The sequence below is a fragment of the Mytilus trossulus genome, chromosome 4 (genome assembly GCF_036588685.1).
Source record: "Mytilus trossulus isolate FHL-02 chromosome 4, PNRI_Mtr1.1.1.hap1, whole genome shotgun sequence".
NCBI lineage: Eukaryota > Metazoa > Mollusca > Bivalvia > Mytilida > Mytilidae > Mytilus > Mytilus trossulus.
Window position 1 is genome coordinate 88131614 of NC_086376.1, and position 16777 is coordinate 88148390.

Below are 16777 nucleotides of genomic sequence, written 5' to 3' on the forward strand. Positions count from 1 at the left end.
TACTCAAATGGGCATCTACCAAATATCTACAATAAAAATCTTACCATAACAGATCATTTGGTTGAGTGATTGTCTAAAGCCAGGGTTACATTCACATTTGTAACCACCATTCATATTTACACACCGACCATTAGGACACATCCTTGTTGTGGCACATTCATTCATGTCTAAAATAAACAAAAAAGAGAAATTTGTGTTTTAAAAAATTTGTAAGGGTTCCGCGGAACCCAATGTCTCGCCTATTTTGCTGAAATTAACAGGCTCAACAAAAATGAGGGGAAAAAAATAAAAATATTCTTCTTGATACTATCTTTTGATTGTAAGAAGCTTCTGTCCAAGTTTGGTAAAAATCCAGAATAGTTTATGAATCTAATAAATGTTTAAAAACTTTAACTGCAGACTGTATGTAATGTTAACTGGAAGAAAAACTAAGTCCATTTGTAAGTAAAATACAGATACACAGGTACAAAATGTTAACAAAATTTCCTTCTAAATACTAGCTTTTGATCATAAACAAGCTTCTATCTAAGTTTGGTACAAATTAAAAGTAGAATAAGAAAGTTATTATTTTTTTTTTAAATTTAACCACAGAGTAAATGTGTTATTTCTTGGCAGAAAATCTAAGTCCATTTAAAAGTAAAAGACGGTAAAAATGGATTTATTTTTTTTCAAAATTTACTTCTGTATGTTATCTTTTGATCATAAACAAGCTTCTGTCCATGTTTGGTACAAACCCAGGATAGTTTAAAAAAGTTATTAAAATTTTAAAAACTTTACCACAGAGTGAATGTAATGTTTCCCCGCAGTAAAAACTAAGTCAATTTATAAGTAAAATACGGAAAAAATGGAATTTTATTTTTACAAAATTAACTTCTGGATACTATCTTGTGATCATAAACAAGCTTCTGTCCAGGTTTGGAAGTAATCCAGTATAGTTTAAGAAAGTTATTAAAATTTCAAAAACTTTAACCACAGAGTGAATATTTGTGGACGCCGCCGCCAACGACACCGCCGACGACAGAATGTAGGATCGATTAGTCTTGTTTTTTCGACAAAAGTCGAAGACTCGACAAAAAGGACAGAAGTTCACAATAGGTCACTTTAATAAATCATAATTAGTTACTTATTTAAATATCATAAATTTATTAAATAATATTATTCTATTTGTATAATCAGTGTCTACATAATTATAGAAATTGTGGGAAAGAACCATATAACCAATATCCAGATCCTTTCTCCTCCAATTTCCCTAAGCAGAAATCTTTTTTTAATCAATCTTGTTCAGAAGTTTGATCTTACTTGTAATACAAAACCCTAGTCCACCACATATTCCTTATAGAATGAAAAAGTGATGTATAGACCCAATGGGTCGGGTGTACTTTATTGTTTTTGTAAAATATTTGTATTTTGTTAAACTGTTATAATATTATAATACCTGTGCAGTCCCTTCCATCCTTTGTTAGGACATAACCAGTGTTACAATCACATGTAAACCCTCCAGGTGTATTCCTACATCTACCATTCCTACATAGTCCTCTTCTTTCTTGACATTCATTGATGTCTATAAACATAAAATTTGTAATTAAAATTTTTATTTATTTGATTTACAAGCCAATTAAAAAATATACAATACACATTTTTATAAATAATTTGCAATATTTTTTCTATTGATTGAAGTTATGACTGGTGTAACTCTGATTGATTGGTGTTAAATGGCACTTTCAACATGGCGGTAATTTTTTGTTGGTGGTGGATCTAGAGTGCCTGGAAAGATCCACAGACTTTCACCAACATTGTAACAGGGGAGATAATATTACTTATAACTTAAGAATCTAGGTATCAGATCCTGTTTCGTACCATCATGTTAAAACAATACCTGGAGATTTTTTTAGGAAGACTCAGAACCTTTTTTTACACAAGGAACTTATCCTACTGCAGAATAATAGGGAAAAGTATCTCTTTTTGGAACTGATAGGAAATAAACAGCTGGGCCATGAGCGCATGATACGCCCGACGTGTGTGGAAGTTTTATGCAACAATCATAAATAGTTTCTGAGAAAGTTTTAAGCAATAACCATATATTGTTTTTGAGACACGGCGGGACATGTGAAACCCCCAACCCCGTTAAAAACTAAATATCACTAAAATAAAATTTTGAAAAACAAAAAAGTATACAGATCTTTAGATTAATATAACAAAGAATTGTGTAAAGTTTTAAGCAATAATCATAAATTATTTTTGAGATACAGCGCGACATGTAAAAAAAACCTCCCCTGTTTAACAAAATACTCAATAACTCCATAATAAAGTTTTAAAACATCACCAAAAAAGTATACAGATCTTTAAATTAATATAACAAAGAAGTGTGTAAAGTTTTAAGCAATAATCATAAATTGTTTTTGAGATACGGCACAACATGTAATAAAAACCTTCCCCTTTTTTACAAAATACTCAATAACTCAAAAATGAAATTTTGAATCATCACCAAAAAGTATACAGATCTTAAGATTAATATAACAAAGACATGTGTAAAGTTTTAAGCAATAATCATAAATTGTTTTTGAGTTATGGTGCGACATGTAAAAAAAACCCTCCCCCTTTTTTACAAAATACTCAATAACTCAAAAACAAAATTTTGAATCATCACCAAAAAGTAAACAGATATTTAGATTAATATAACTAAGAAGTGTTTAAAGTTTTAAGCCATAATCAAGAATCGTTTTTGAGATACGGTGTGACATGTGTTTTAGTTACAAAGTGCCGTAACTCAAAAAGTTTAAATTTTATTTTCACCAAAAAGTATACAGATCATTTGACCATCATTAGAAACAATTATGTTAAGTTTCATGAAATTTGGATAAGTCGTTCACAAGTTACGGTGCGACATGTTTATGCCAGACAGACGGACAGACAGACGGACAGACAGACGGACGGATGGACACTGGACATTTGTATACCATAATACGTCCCGTCAAAATTTTGACGGGCGTATAAAAATGGTTAGACTGAAAAGAGAAGTGCTTAAAATTGAGAAAGGAAATTTGGAATGTGTCAAAGCGACAACAACCCGACTATTAAAGCAGACAACAGCTGAAGGCCACCAATGGTGCTGGTTTGCTCGCAGCACAATATGTTTGGTTTATACAAAACTCTAGTATATATGCATGATATCTGTCCATATATGTCCTGCTAAATCAGATCACATCAATTAAGTGAAGGATAAATTTACCTGTACACCTATGGGCTGCTGAATCTGGTCACATCAATTAAGTTAAGGATAACTTTACCTGAACACCTATGTCCTGCTGAATCTGGTCACATCAATTAAGTTAAGGATAAATTTACCTGAACACCTATGTCCTGCTGAATCTGGTCAAATCAATTAAGTTAACCCTTTCCTCCATAATGACGCTTTTTGACGCCACCCCCTTTACTCCATAATGACGCCTGTTGACGCCTGTGTAGTACCTCAGTTGAAACACATTGACCTCTATATGTCTGCATCAGACTAAACAAAATGTGCATCCGATATGAAAAGGATATTCATGAGAATATATGATTTCAATTTCAATGAGGAAATATTCATTTTCAAAATGCATTAATACTTTAAATCTAGTATGTAAGAAAATAAATCCATGGAGGAAAGGGTTAAAATTTACCTAAACACCTATGTCCTGCTGAATCTTGTCACATCAGTTAAGTTAATTATAAATTTACCTATACACCTATGTCCTGTTGAATCTGGTCTGTATCCATCACTACAATCACATCAATTAAGTTAAGGATAAATATACCTGTACACCTATGTACTGCTGAATCTGGTCAAATCAATTAAGTTAAGAATAAATTTACCTATACACCTATGTCCTGCTGAATCTGGTCTGTATCCATTGTTACAATCACATCTGAACCCATCTGGTGTATCTACACACACTCCATTGTCACATAGGTTCAATAATATCCTACATTCATTTACTGATTTTGTACTGTTAATGTTTTCTCCTAATGTGCATAACTCCTGGTATCCAGCTGAAATATTTCAAAAGGCAAGTTAAATTCTATAAGAAACAGGTCTATATTACTACTCACCAGGGGTATATTGGTATCCAGCTAAAATATTTTAAAAGGCAAGTTTAATTCTATGAGAAGTATTCATCAATATATTGATTGGTTGATTGTTGCTTGCTTAACGTCCAGTGGCAAATATTTCATGCCTATTCAGGACGAGAACAAGTTCACAATAAATAAAACTAGAGGCTCTAAAGAGCCTGTGTCGCTCACCTTGGTCTATGTGAAATTCAGAATATTTTACAATGGACATGCACAGATGGATTCATGACAAAATTGTGTTTTGGTGATGGTGATATGTTTGTAGATCTTACTTTACCAAATATTCTTGCTGCTTTAAATTATCTCTATCTATAATAGTAGTTTCTTTGGAAAATGTTATTGAAAATGAAAATTGTTAAAAATTGACTATGAAGGGCAATAACTCCTTAGGAGGTCAATTGACCATTTTGGTCATATTGACTTATTTGTAAATCTTACTCAGCTGAACAATATTGCTGTTTAGAGTTTATCTCTATCTATAATAATATTCAAGATATTAACCAAAAACAGCAAAATTTCCTTAAAATTACCAATTCAAGGGTAGCAACCTAACAACGGGTTGTCTGATTCATCTGAAAAATTTAGAGCAAATAGATCTTGACCTGAATAACAATTTTACCTCTTTTCAGATTTGCTCTAAATGCTTCGGTTTTTGAGTTATAAGCCAAAACTTCACTTTACCCCTATGTTCTATTTTTAGCCATGGCGTCCATCTTGGATGGTTGGCCTGGTCATCAGACACATTTTACAAACTAGATACCCCAATGATGATTGTGGCCAAGTTTGGTTAAATTTGGCCCAGTAGTTTCAGAGGAGAAGATTTTTCTAAAAGATTACTAAGATCTACGAAAAATGGTTAAAAATTGACTATAAAGGGCAATAACTCCTAAAGGGGTCAACTGACCATTTCGGTCAAGTTGATTTATTTGTAAATCTTTCTTTGCTGAACATTATTGATGTTTTCAGTTTATCTCTATCTATAATAATATTCACGATAATTAACCAAAAACAGCAAAATTTCCTTAAAATTACCAATTCAGGGGCAGCAACCTAACAACGGGTTGTCCGATTCATCTGAAAATTTCAGGGCAAGTAGATCTTGACCTGAATAACAATTTTACCTCATGTCAGATTTGCTCTAAATGCTTTGGTTTTTGAGTTATAAGCCAAAAACTGCATTTTACCCCTATGTTCTATTATTAGCCATAGCGGCCATCTTGGATGGTTGGCCCTGTCGTCATACACATTTTTTAAACTAGATACCCCAATGATGATTGTGGCCAAGTTTGGTTAAATTTGGCCCAGTAGTTTCAGAGGAGAAGATTTTTGTAAAAGTTAACGACGACAGACGACTGACGACGACGACGGACGACGGACGCCAAGTGATGAGAAAAGCTCGCTTGGCCCTTCGGGCCAGGTGAGCTAAAAAAGGTTAAAAATTGACTATAAAGGGCAATAACTCCTTAAGTGGTCAACTGACCATTTTGGTCATGTTGACTTATTTGTAGATCTTTCTTTGCTGAACATTATTGCTGTTTACAGTTTATCTCTATCTATAATAATATTCAAGATAATAACCAAAAACAGCAAAATTTCCTTAAAATTACTAATTCAGGGGCAGCAACCTAACAACCGATTATCTGATTGATCTGAAAATTGCAGGGCAGATTGATCTTGACCTGATAAACAAGTTTACCCCATGTCAGAATTGCCCTTAATGCTTTGGTTTTTGAGTTATAAGCCAAAAACTGCATTTTACCCCTATGTTCTACTTTTAGCCATGGCGGCCATCTTGGTTGGTTGGCTGGGTCACTGGACACATTTTTTAAACTAGATACCCCAATGATGATTCTGGCGAAGATTGGTTAAATTTGGCCCAGTAGTTTCAGGAGAAGATTTTTGTAAAAGTTAACGCAGGACGACGACGGACGAAGACAGACGACGCCGGACGCCAAGTGATGAGAAAAGCTCACTTGGCCCTTTGGGCCAGGTGAGCTAAAAATAAGTAGGTTGTCAGGATAGAGGCCATTTGGGATGATGGTCGAGGAAATTTGGACTGCCACTGGAAAATGAGATTATATTGGATAGAAACAGAAATTTTGCCTTGCAACAGGCCACCTACGGGCCCTCAAACAGTTGTTGCAAGGGTTCTTAAAGTGCAAAGAGGTGTGGCACTCTCTTTACATGAGACATCGGATTTAACGTCCCCATTCTGACAGGACGTGACTGCAAACTTAATACATCAGCCAAACGGACGCCCCAATTCGGCAAGCATTTTACTGCCGGTCAGGAGAAGACCAAGTGACCATATTTCTATTCCCCAGTCACCCTTGGGGGGGGGGGGGGGGGGGGTTTATTCCTCAATATAAGAAAGTCAGATGAAAAAAAATAATGATTTAATACAAGTGTAACTGTTTATGACACACACCTATGGGTTTATCTGTTTTTTCTATCACTTACACACTTTAGTAGCTCAAACTCAGATTACACAAACAGTGCAGATTTATTGAACAGGATTAAAACTGTTATACAAATCAAAATTGTGGACAGGTAAGTTTTAGAAACTAATAAAATATAATAACATTGCTAATTATAAAAAAATAATCATATTGTAATAAAGGAGCGTAACCCATTCTGACAAACAGTATTTAAGTTCAAGTTAAAATCAGTTAATGAAAGCTAGGAAGAGGAATCTCTCAATCAGTCAAAAGATACACATATCAAATCTACAAGGTCTACTGGGTTTTACTTACGAGTTCCTGATGGTGGACATTGCATACACTGTTCAGAATCTCCCCAGCCTCTCCCAGCCCGACAACAACAGTCAGCTAAAGATAACAAACTGGACATTCTATCAGTACATCTGGAACCAGAGACTCTGCCAAAACAATACTTTCTCAGGATAGCTGGATAAGAAATATATACAAATTAATCATTTAGGTTCTTTAGGTCACATAGTCTTACAGGTGTTTAGGTAAAATAAAATCAACTGCTTTTAAATCCTTGGATTTGAGTATTCCTGGCAAAGGTTATTTTAGAAGAGCGCTTTTGAAAAACAAAATTAATACATTGTAGTTATTTCAATTGTAATTTCTTTAAAATTAGTACTTTGAAATTACTCTACATAAATTTAATCACTATTGCAAGTAGCTTAAATATTGTGTTAACAAAGAAAGTGTCATTTGGATTTCACAGCAAAACATTTTTTAAGGAACATTTTGCATTAGATACTATCTTAAATCTAAAGAAAACCTGAAGTAGTAAAGCCTCATAGCTTCCTGCAAGCCAGATGATACATAAAGTATTACACAAATGTTGATTTATTTTCCTTACCAAGACATTGAGTTCTATCAGCTGTCAACTCAAACCCAGGATTACATCTACAGAAGTAGCTACCCTCTGTATTGATACACTGGCCATTCGTACAAGCATTGGGATTTTGTTGGCATTCATTTAAATCTAAAATAAAAGAAAACATACAGTAAAGTGGGTATGCCACATTAAGGTAATCAATCACAAGATCTACATCACCCCAGGCCAGTAAAAACATTTATGCTATAACTTAATCTGTGTTTGGTGGTAAAAAGCATTGTCTTAACATTTGATGGAGGCAAAGTTAAGAAAGAGGGATGAAATAGCAAATTCAGCAATTTTTCCATTCATAAAGGGACCTAACTCATGATTGGTGAACATGACATCCCCCTAATTTGAACTTGATTTGTGTTTGGGGGTTATATTAGCCTTGTGTTCATAACATTTGGTTGAGACATACTAAATTAAGAGAATAAAAAAACAATATACTGACAAAATAAGAACTGAAGGACATGAGCATACCTTAATGCCCCATTGCCTAGTGGCAAGGGATAATAATTATGCAAGTTATGAGTGTATCTGACCTTACCTTCACATTTTTTGGTTATTGGATTCTCCCGCTGACCTTCTCTACACTGACATAAGTAGGACCCCATTGTATTGACACACTTTCCTCCGATACACAAACCAGGTATAGCTTTACATTCATCTATATCTGAAAAAAATAACAATGAATACACATAATTTTACCTTTTTATAAGTAGATAGTTACAGTTTATGTAATTAATAATTCTTAACCAATGCTTTCATTGTTTTCTCTAGATGGTTTGCATAATACAGTTTTGACTGGATCAATACATTAATATCAAGTTTACAGTTTTCGAGACTGTTACTGGTACTTTAAAATATATTTGAGTATTTTTTTTCACTTCATGCAATAATAAACACCTGCCCCTAGAACTCACAATATGCCCTTATTGTGCATATTGAAATTGCTGCATGGATGGACATTCTGGTATATCATAGGACTTTAAACTCATATTTTTGGATATGCTATTTACACTAAACAATCCATACCTTGGCAAGTTTTAGTCTGATGATTTGGCAGGAATCCCTTTCTACAGATTGTAGGCCCTGTGGGACATTGTTCACAAGGATTGCCCCATGCCTTTCCTACAGTGGCACAACATAACAGTTTGGTACATACAACCCCTGTCAGCTGACCCCTGCACATGTCATCTGACAACTCCGTAAAACATGGTCCAGTTCTGTAGTCTAAAAATAGATTTTAAAGCAGGATTCACAGTACATGTACTAAGTAGAATAGTGGATCTAGATATTTATTTCTTCTAAAGAATCTGTCACAAAAGTTTTCATGATACCCAAACAGACAAATATTTACCAATATATATAATTAATGGTACTCTTTTGAAGATTATAAAAAGAAGTACCTGATTCTTGACAACAATAAATACATCAGGTATTGTCAAAAACAAAGTTACCAAAAATAGTGCCCATATCTTTCATTGGAAAAAACAATTAGAATTTGCTAGACCAGTTCTATTGTCATCAGCATTACAAATCTTTTATATGTATATTTTATTTTAATCAAAAAAACAAAAACAAAACAAAAATCATGCAATGTTTCAAATATTAAATTCCTTAAATACACTAAAAAATAGCCCAAAAATTACTGATTTGACCTTGATGTTATCAGTCAAGGTCAGGTCATCTGGATTAGTTTGCAACACTTCATCATGATGTAATGTACAAAATAGGGAAATGTCAAAAGCCTTACAATGCCTTACTAAAGAGATAAAATTTCTGATCCTGCCCTACCACTCTGACAACCTTTTTTTTTTAGATCAAAAGTGAAGGTGTGAAGTGACCTGCTTGGTACAATTAAGACACCTGATCTTGAACAAGGCAAATTTCCCGTTACATCACCAAAAAAGACCAAAAACGTAGGTCTGTACAAAAAATATCCCATAATAATTATTTGACATTTTAGTTAAAGTCTTATCTTTTTATACTGTCTCATGATAAAATGGGCTAGAAATTAAAAAAAAAAGATAAAAAATCTTTTCAATTGATTCTGCTTAATGAAAATTTAAGCAAATGAAAGGAAGATATACTTTATAAATTTGTTCCTCCTTTACACAATAAAGAGGCCCACTCAGTCTTTTAATGACACTAACAATGTCATAATACATTATTTTTCAACTGTATTGTATGTTTTTAAAAGAATTCTTCCAAATGCTACTTCAACAACTTAAATTCACATATTATATTATTTGTATTTGCATTAAAGTTTAAAAGTCATAAAAATATTTGACTTTTTTAGTGAATTATTTCTAACACCGTGTACACATTAAACAAGTGGTCATTATATAAAAGCATTTTAATACCAGGGTTATAAGTTTCATTCAATATAATCCAATTTGTCTTCAGAAAATATTTTTACTGTTTTAAATCCAGAATCAATATCAAATAAACAATAATAAAGTTCAAACTTCAACAATATTATGAAACAGGTTCATTCAAATCTCTCCATCTGAAATACAAGTAGTTTGAACACCTGTAGAATTTGTTATATATATTAATAATAATGTGACTTACATTTTGTACTTTGTATTTTTACCTTATAATTTTGTTGTTTACATACCAAAATTTATTTGTAATGCAGTAATTGTACAAGATATCTGTAAAACCACAATTGTGCCAGTTATTATACAGACTAACATATAATACTGTGCAGAACAGCTGTTTACAAAATTTAACAAGACACAACTTGAAAGGGATGGAGTGCAATCAAAACAATTTATCAATCATCACTGATTATACCAGATGATATAAAGAGCCCTTGTTGCTCATCTTGGTCTACATGTATGTGCATTTTACCTTTTTTACAGTTTTTCAACCAAAGACTTTTCTAAAAATACCAAAATTGGGGAAAATATAATTAAAGGGCAATAACTCCTATAAAGAGTCAATTTGGATTATCTTGAGACTTGACATTTTTTAGATCTTGTCCTGCTTTTAAATTGTTTGATCGATTTGTGTTAATGCCACATTGGCCATCTCATGGGTGTCAGTTTTAATTAATAGAGAAAGCAGGAGTGCCTGGAGAAAACCATTGACTCTCTGCAGGAATGCTGACAATCCCAGTCAATTCAGATTGCAGTAAAACAAATCTGCCTTATATGAGTTTCAAACTCACAATCTAAGCGTTGACAGGCTAGTGGATGTAGTAGTTGAACTACTTTGAACACTCTGCAACATGTGCAACAAAGGGCCCTCCTGCTTTTAAAAGTTTCTATTTGTCTTATTATTTCAAGATAATAGACATAATTCAGTAAATTCACCCCCCAAAAATCATTATTTTACCACAAATATTTTTCTTAATGACTTGTGGATGGTCTCAGGGGTTACATTCTTTAAATGTACATCCCTGATTAACAACTACTGTAATAAATTTATTTTCAGTGGACAGTAAAAAAAGGCATATGTAAAGATTGGAAGCCATTGGGTGTCAGAGATTTTGAACTACATGTACTAATAAAATAAAACCTATGTTTTATTTGGACAATAATAGAAGCATATAAGGTGTTTAAATACAGTTAAATGTATTAAATACACACATGAGGGTGTTAGCCCAATTGGGTGTTCCTAATTTAAATAAAGATTATATAGCTTACGCAACAGGATAAGTTACAATAGTTTAGGAGGGGGTCTTTCAGCAATTTTAAATTTGATCTTATTTTATGGTAAAGCATGACAAATGCCAAATATTGAATAACATTTAATGACACCTTAGTGTAAGAATATCTACATTTGTCTCATATTCAATTAACTATGCATACTTTTACTATAAGGTAGCAATAAACATCATCTATAATCTGTTCTAACAAGATAAAACACAACTAGGTGTCAAAAATGTCAAAATAACTATAAATCAGGGTTAAAAGCAACATTCCTGCCAATTAAATAAACAAATAGTTGAGTATATTTGTTATCTTTGTATCCATCTTTTCAAATAGTTATTTTCTGACACTTCCCTTGTTCATGTTGTTACTGACATTTTTTGTCTGCATACCATTTTATTGCCAATTCCAATATAAACAGACACTAGTCACTCCTACTTATAAGTGTAAACACAAGATCTCTATGTAAATTTCAACAAAAAATTGAAACATCTTGACTATTTACATGGACGTATACAGTTGATATTAATGCATTTTATATCAGACATGTATGACCACTGAGAGAGCCAAGGGAATCAATCTGTAAAAGCGTTTTGTAATTGTTTATATATTAGATATTATATTATCAAAAATACCTCATGAAAGTAGCTCAAGTATGAAATGCAAGCTACATGTATGGTGAAACAAATATTGCACTGTGTTGTGCTATATGACATTGTGGGGAGGTAAAAAAATCACTAAATGTATGTTAACTATCGTACCATATTACTAAACATCATAATGCGATTCTAAGATATGCAATGATACACAATTATTTTTTATACTCATACATGTTATGATGTATGTAAAATGAAATGGTGAATGTCCATTTGTTTGTACTTGAAATATTATGATATTTTCTCAGAAATGCATCAAAGTTTTTTTATCAACCCACAACTCATTCTGAGTACAATGATTACTGTGTACATATTGGATGTTTTATTGTGCAAATATTTGTAAATCAAATAATTCTTTTACATTTGTATGCATAATATTTCAAAATAAACTTGATTCTGTGTAGTTCTACATGTTTATATATGCAATAGGGTGATTTTTTTTTAAAGACATTTCTAACAATTGTTATAATTTTAAATAAATCTTCTAAATTTTTATGGCTCTTGACCCAAGAAAATGTTACTCTTATGGAAAAACTGGGCTATTATATTTGAGACTGTTTTGAATTAAGGAGATCAGGTATGAACACTGACACTAAGTCAAGTAAATAATTTGAGAATAAATACATATATATAATGTTATTTTATTATTCTTTTATTCACAATATATATGTGGTTTTTAGCTTGATTCGGACCAATGCTTGTATTCCAAATTTATATGTATATGCCTCTATCATTGTTGTTGTTACCAATATGTAAATCAAATCTGATTTTATGCCCTTTACGGGCCCTGTAATTTGGGAAATAAAAATATTCTATTCTATTCTATACAATACAACTTACCAATTTCACATCTTTTCCCTGAATATCCATAAGAACATGCACACCTGTTGTTTCCCAAACATTTTCCTCCATTCATACAGCCAGGACTACAGTTCTCTGAAACATAAAAGATAAATAAATTATTATGTTGGTAGATTTACACAAACTGGAGAAAATACTAATTAGAGTTAAATTTAAACCACAAGATACATGTATCTTTCATGATAAGTGACTGATAAGCTTTCAAAGGTCAAATAATTCTATGATAGAAGAATTTCCTTTCTTTCATCAGGAGCCCTTCTGATATTATGAAATCTAACATTCTAAAAGACAAAAGGGCTAAAGATAAAAATAAAATAAAACTACATGTATGACCAAATTTAAAGGAGGTTTAAAAAGAATATTATGTCAAACCATCTAACCCAAGGTCACATGCATTATCATGATTATTGTAATGTGTATATGTATTGTTGGCAGATCTCATTAGTGATGTAATGTTTTCTTGTATTTATATATCTAATTAGCAAATAATGATAATTATCAACTGACTGCTAAACAATTGTGCATGACACAAATCAATTTCAGAGGTAGCAGAGAGAAGATACATTTGTGAATGGAATATTATCAACACAATACTTTAAACTTACTAAAATATAGTTCTCCTTTATTTTTTTAAAGACTTTGATGTTTAGTTTGAGCATATATTTTTTCATTGTCTTAATTGTTTGTAAGTGAACTATATATTTGTCTTAGCTTTTTTTGTTATTTAGATGCCTGTTGTATGCCAATCTTGACATTATCAGTGGCGGTTCCAGGTGTTGGAACCCCCCCCCCCCCCTTTTTTTTTGGACGACCAATGCATTTGAATGGGGACATTTAGTTGGACCCCCCCATTTTTTCCCCGGGTTGGAAACCCCCTGTTTAAAATGGCTAAATCCGCCCCTGCATTATGCAAATTGTCATAGACTAGATCACATTCTGTAATAAATCTACGCTTAGGGCTCTATGAACAGCTTCATTCCTGCTGGTGGTGTCATATAATTTCATACTGGGCTTTCTTTCGAGTTTTGACCGGTTATCAGGAAAATAATTGTGTTTTCAGGTCTGTTAATGTTTATAAAGTTTAAGACGAAAATGATTGAATCATTGTGGAAATTTGTATAAAACATACAGATAGTCTGAGTTTCACATGTTTGCTCAAACCACGAAAATGGCACAAATCTTACAAAACAGTTGTTGACAAATCTTCCCGCCAAAATTAATATGCTTTCAGAAGAAATTCATCCGGAACGATTGTGTGTAAAATCCGTAAATGTAATCTTGGATATCAAAGCTTCAATATACTGAAGATTATGAATAAATATATTAATAATTTAGCTTTATTTAGAGTACGGCATAGTTTCAAACAAGGACGATATATGCTCTTATGAGTTTTAAACCGACATAAGAATACATGTTTTTTCTTAAGTTTCTTAAAAAAATGTAAAACAACAAAGTTACCGAACACCGAGGAAATTCAAAACAGAAAGTCTGTATAATCAAATGGCAAAATCAAAAGCTCAAACAACTCAAACGAATGGATAACAACTGTTATATTCCTTACTGGTACAACTTGAACATTTTCAATATGTATAGAAAATGGGGGGTTAAACCAGTTGTCAGTATACTGACCGTGGCTTTATAGACGGGAGGTCTTTATAGTCACTCATAATGGATATCATAAAAACAGACTAACCAGTAAAAGTAATACTCATAAAGAAAAAGAAAAGATTGCTATGACACGTTATCAAGATGATAAACAAAGACGGTACCCAGAATCAGGCTATATGTACTTCAAGAGCATCGTGTATTATTCAGTTGTGAAGTTGATACGGAATATAACAAAACAACACAAATTAAGTTCTTTATACATGTTTCTATAAGTATTTTTTTTTAGGAAGGGACAAGACGTTTTATGACATCCCCCTGGTTCATCATTGTGTGACTTTCTACTCAGACGTTTTATAAAGTCTGAGTTGACATCCCCCCTGGTTCATCATTGTGTGACTTTCTACTCAGACGTTTTATAAAGTCTGAGTTGACATCCCCACTGGTTCATCATTGTGTGACTTTCTACTCAGACGTTTTATAAAGTCTGAGTTGACATCCCCCCTGGTTCATCATTGTGTGACTTTCTACTCAGACGTTTTATAAAGTCTGGGTTGACATCCCCCTGGTTCATCATTGTGTGACTTTCTACTCAGACGTTTTATAAAGTCTGAGTTGACATCCCCCCTGGTTCATCATTGTGTGACTTTCTACTCAGACGTTTTATAAAGTCTGAGTTGACATCCCCCCTGGTTCATCATTGTGTGACTTTCTACTCAGACGTTTCATAAAGTCTGAGTTGACATCCCCCTGGTTCATCATTGTGTGACTTTCTACTCAGACGTTTTATAAAGTCTGAGTTGACATCCCCCTGGTTCATCATTGTGTGACTTTCTACTCAGACGTTTTATAAAGTCTGAGTTAACATCCCCACTGGTTCATCATTGTGTGACTTTCTACTCAGACGTTTTATAAAGTCTGAGTTGACATCCCCCTGGTTCATCATTGTGTGACTTTCTACTCAGACGTTTTATAAAGTCTGAGTTAACATCCCCACTGGTTCATCATTGTGTGACTTTCTACTCAGACGTTTTATAAAGTCTGAGTTGACATCCCCCCTGGTTCATCATTGTGTGACTTTCTACTCAGACGTTTTATAAAGTCTGAGTTGACATCCCCCCTGGTTCATCATTGTGTGACTTTCTATCCAGACGTTTTATAAAATCTGAGTTGACATCCCCCCTGGTTCATCATTGTGTGACTTTCTACTCAGACGTTTTATAAAGTCTGAGTTAACATCCCCACTGGTTCATCATTGTGTGACTTTCTACTCAGACGTTTTATAAAGTCTGAGTTGACATCCCCCTGGTTCATCATTGTGTGACTTTCTACTCAGACGTTTTATAAAGTCTGAGTTAACATCCCCACTGGTTCATCATTGTGTGACTTTCTACTCAGACGTTTTATAAAGTCTGAGTTGACATCCCCACTGGTTCATCGTTGTGTGACTTTCTACTCAGACGTTTTATAAAGTCTGAGTTGACATCCCCACTGGTTCATCGTTGTGTGACTTTCTACTCAGACGTTTTATAAAGTCTGAGTTGACATCCCTCTTGGTTCATCATTGTGTGACTTTCTACTCAGACATTTTATAAAGTCTGAGTTGACATCCCCCCTGGTTCATCATTGTGTGACTTTCTACTCAGACGTTTTATAAAGTCTGGGTTGACATCCCCCTGGTTCATCATTGTGTGACTTTCTACTCAGACGTTTTATAAAGTCTGAGTTGACATCCCCACTGGTTCATCGTTGTGTGACTTTCTACTCAGACGTTTTATAAAGTCTGAGTTGACATCCCTCTTGGTTCATCATTGTGTGACTTTCTACTCAGACGTTTTATAAAGTCTGAGTTGACATCCCCCTGGTTCATCATTGTGTGACTTTCTACTCAGACGTTTCATAAAGTCTGAGTTGACATCCCCCTGGTTCATCATTGTGTGACTTTCTACTCAGACGTTTTATAAAGTCTGAGTTGACATCCCCACTGGTTCATCGTTGTGTGACTTTCTACTCAGACGTTTTATAAAGTCTGAGTTGACATCCCTCTTGGTTCATCATTGTGTGACTTTCTACTCAGACGTTTTATAAAGTCTGAGTTGACATCCCCCTGGTTCATCATTGTGTGACTTTCTACTCAGACGTTTTATAAAGTCTGAGTTGACATCCCCCTGGTTCATCATTGTGTGACTTTCTACTCAGACGTTTTATAAAGTCTGAGTTGACATCCCCCCTGGTTCATCATTGTGTGACTTTCTACTCAGACGTTTTATAAAGTCTGAGTTGACATCCCCCCTGGTTCATCATTGTGTGACTTTCTACTCAGACGTTTTATAAAGTCTGAGTTGACATCCCCCCTGGTTCATCATTGTGTGACTTTCTACTCAGACGTTTTATAAAGTCTGAGTTAACATCCCCACTGGTTCATCGTTGTGTAACTTTCTACTCAGACGTTTTATAAAGTCTGAGTTGACATCCCCCCTGGTTCATCATTGTCACGGTGACTTTCTACTCAGACGTTTTATAAAGTCT

At 33.5% G+C, this 16777-nt stretch overlaps 1 protein-coding gene across 1 annotated transcript in view; it reads right to left on the reverse strand.

Annotated features, from left to right (window-relative positions):
- Positions 1-16777, reverse strand: part of LOC134716885 (fibrillin-1-like) — a 138330-nt gene that overhangs the window by 103853 nt on the left and 17700 nt on the right. Inside the window, exons 4-11 of the mRNA XM_063579901.1 lie at positions 12623-12718; positions 8500-8697; positions 8012-8137; positions 7444-7569; positions 6864-7016; positions 3853-4029; positions 1436-1561; positions 45-167 (exon numbers count right to left, since the gene is read on the reverse strand). Coding sequence (XP_063435971.1) covers positions 45-167; positions 1436-1561; positions 3853-4029; positions 6864-7016; positions 7444-7569; positions 8012-8137; positions 8500-8697; positions 12623-12718 — 1125 coding nt within the window. The remainder of the gene's footprint in view (positions 1-44; positions 168-1435; positions 1562-3852; positions 4030-6863; positions 7017-7443; positions 7570-8011; positions 8138-8499; positions 8698-12622; positions 12719-16777) is intronic.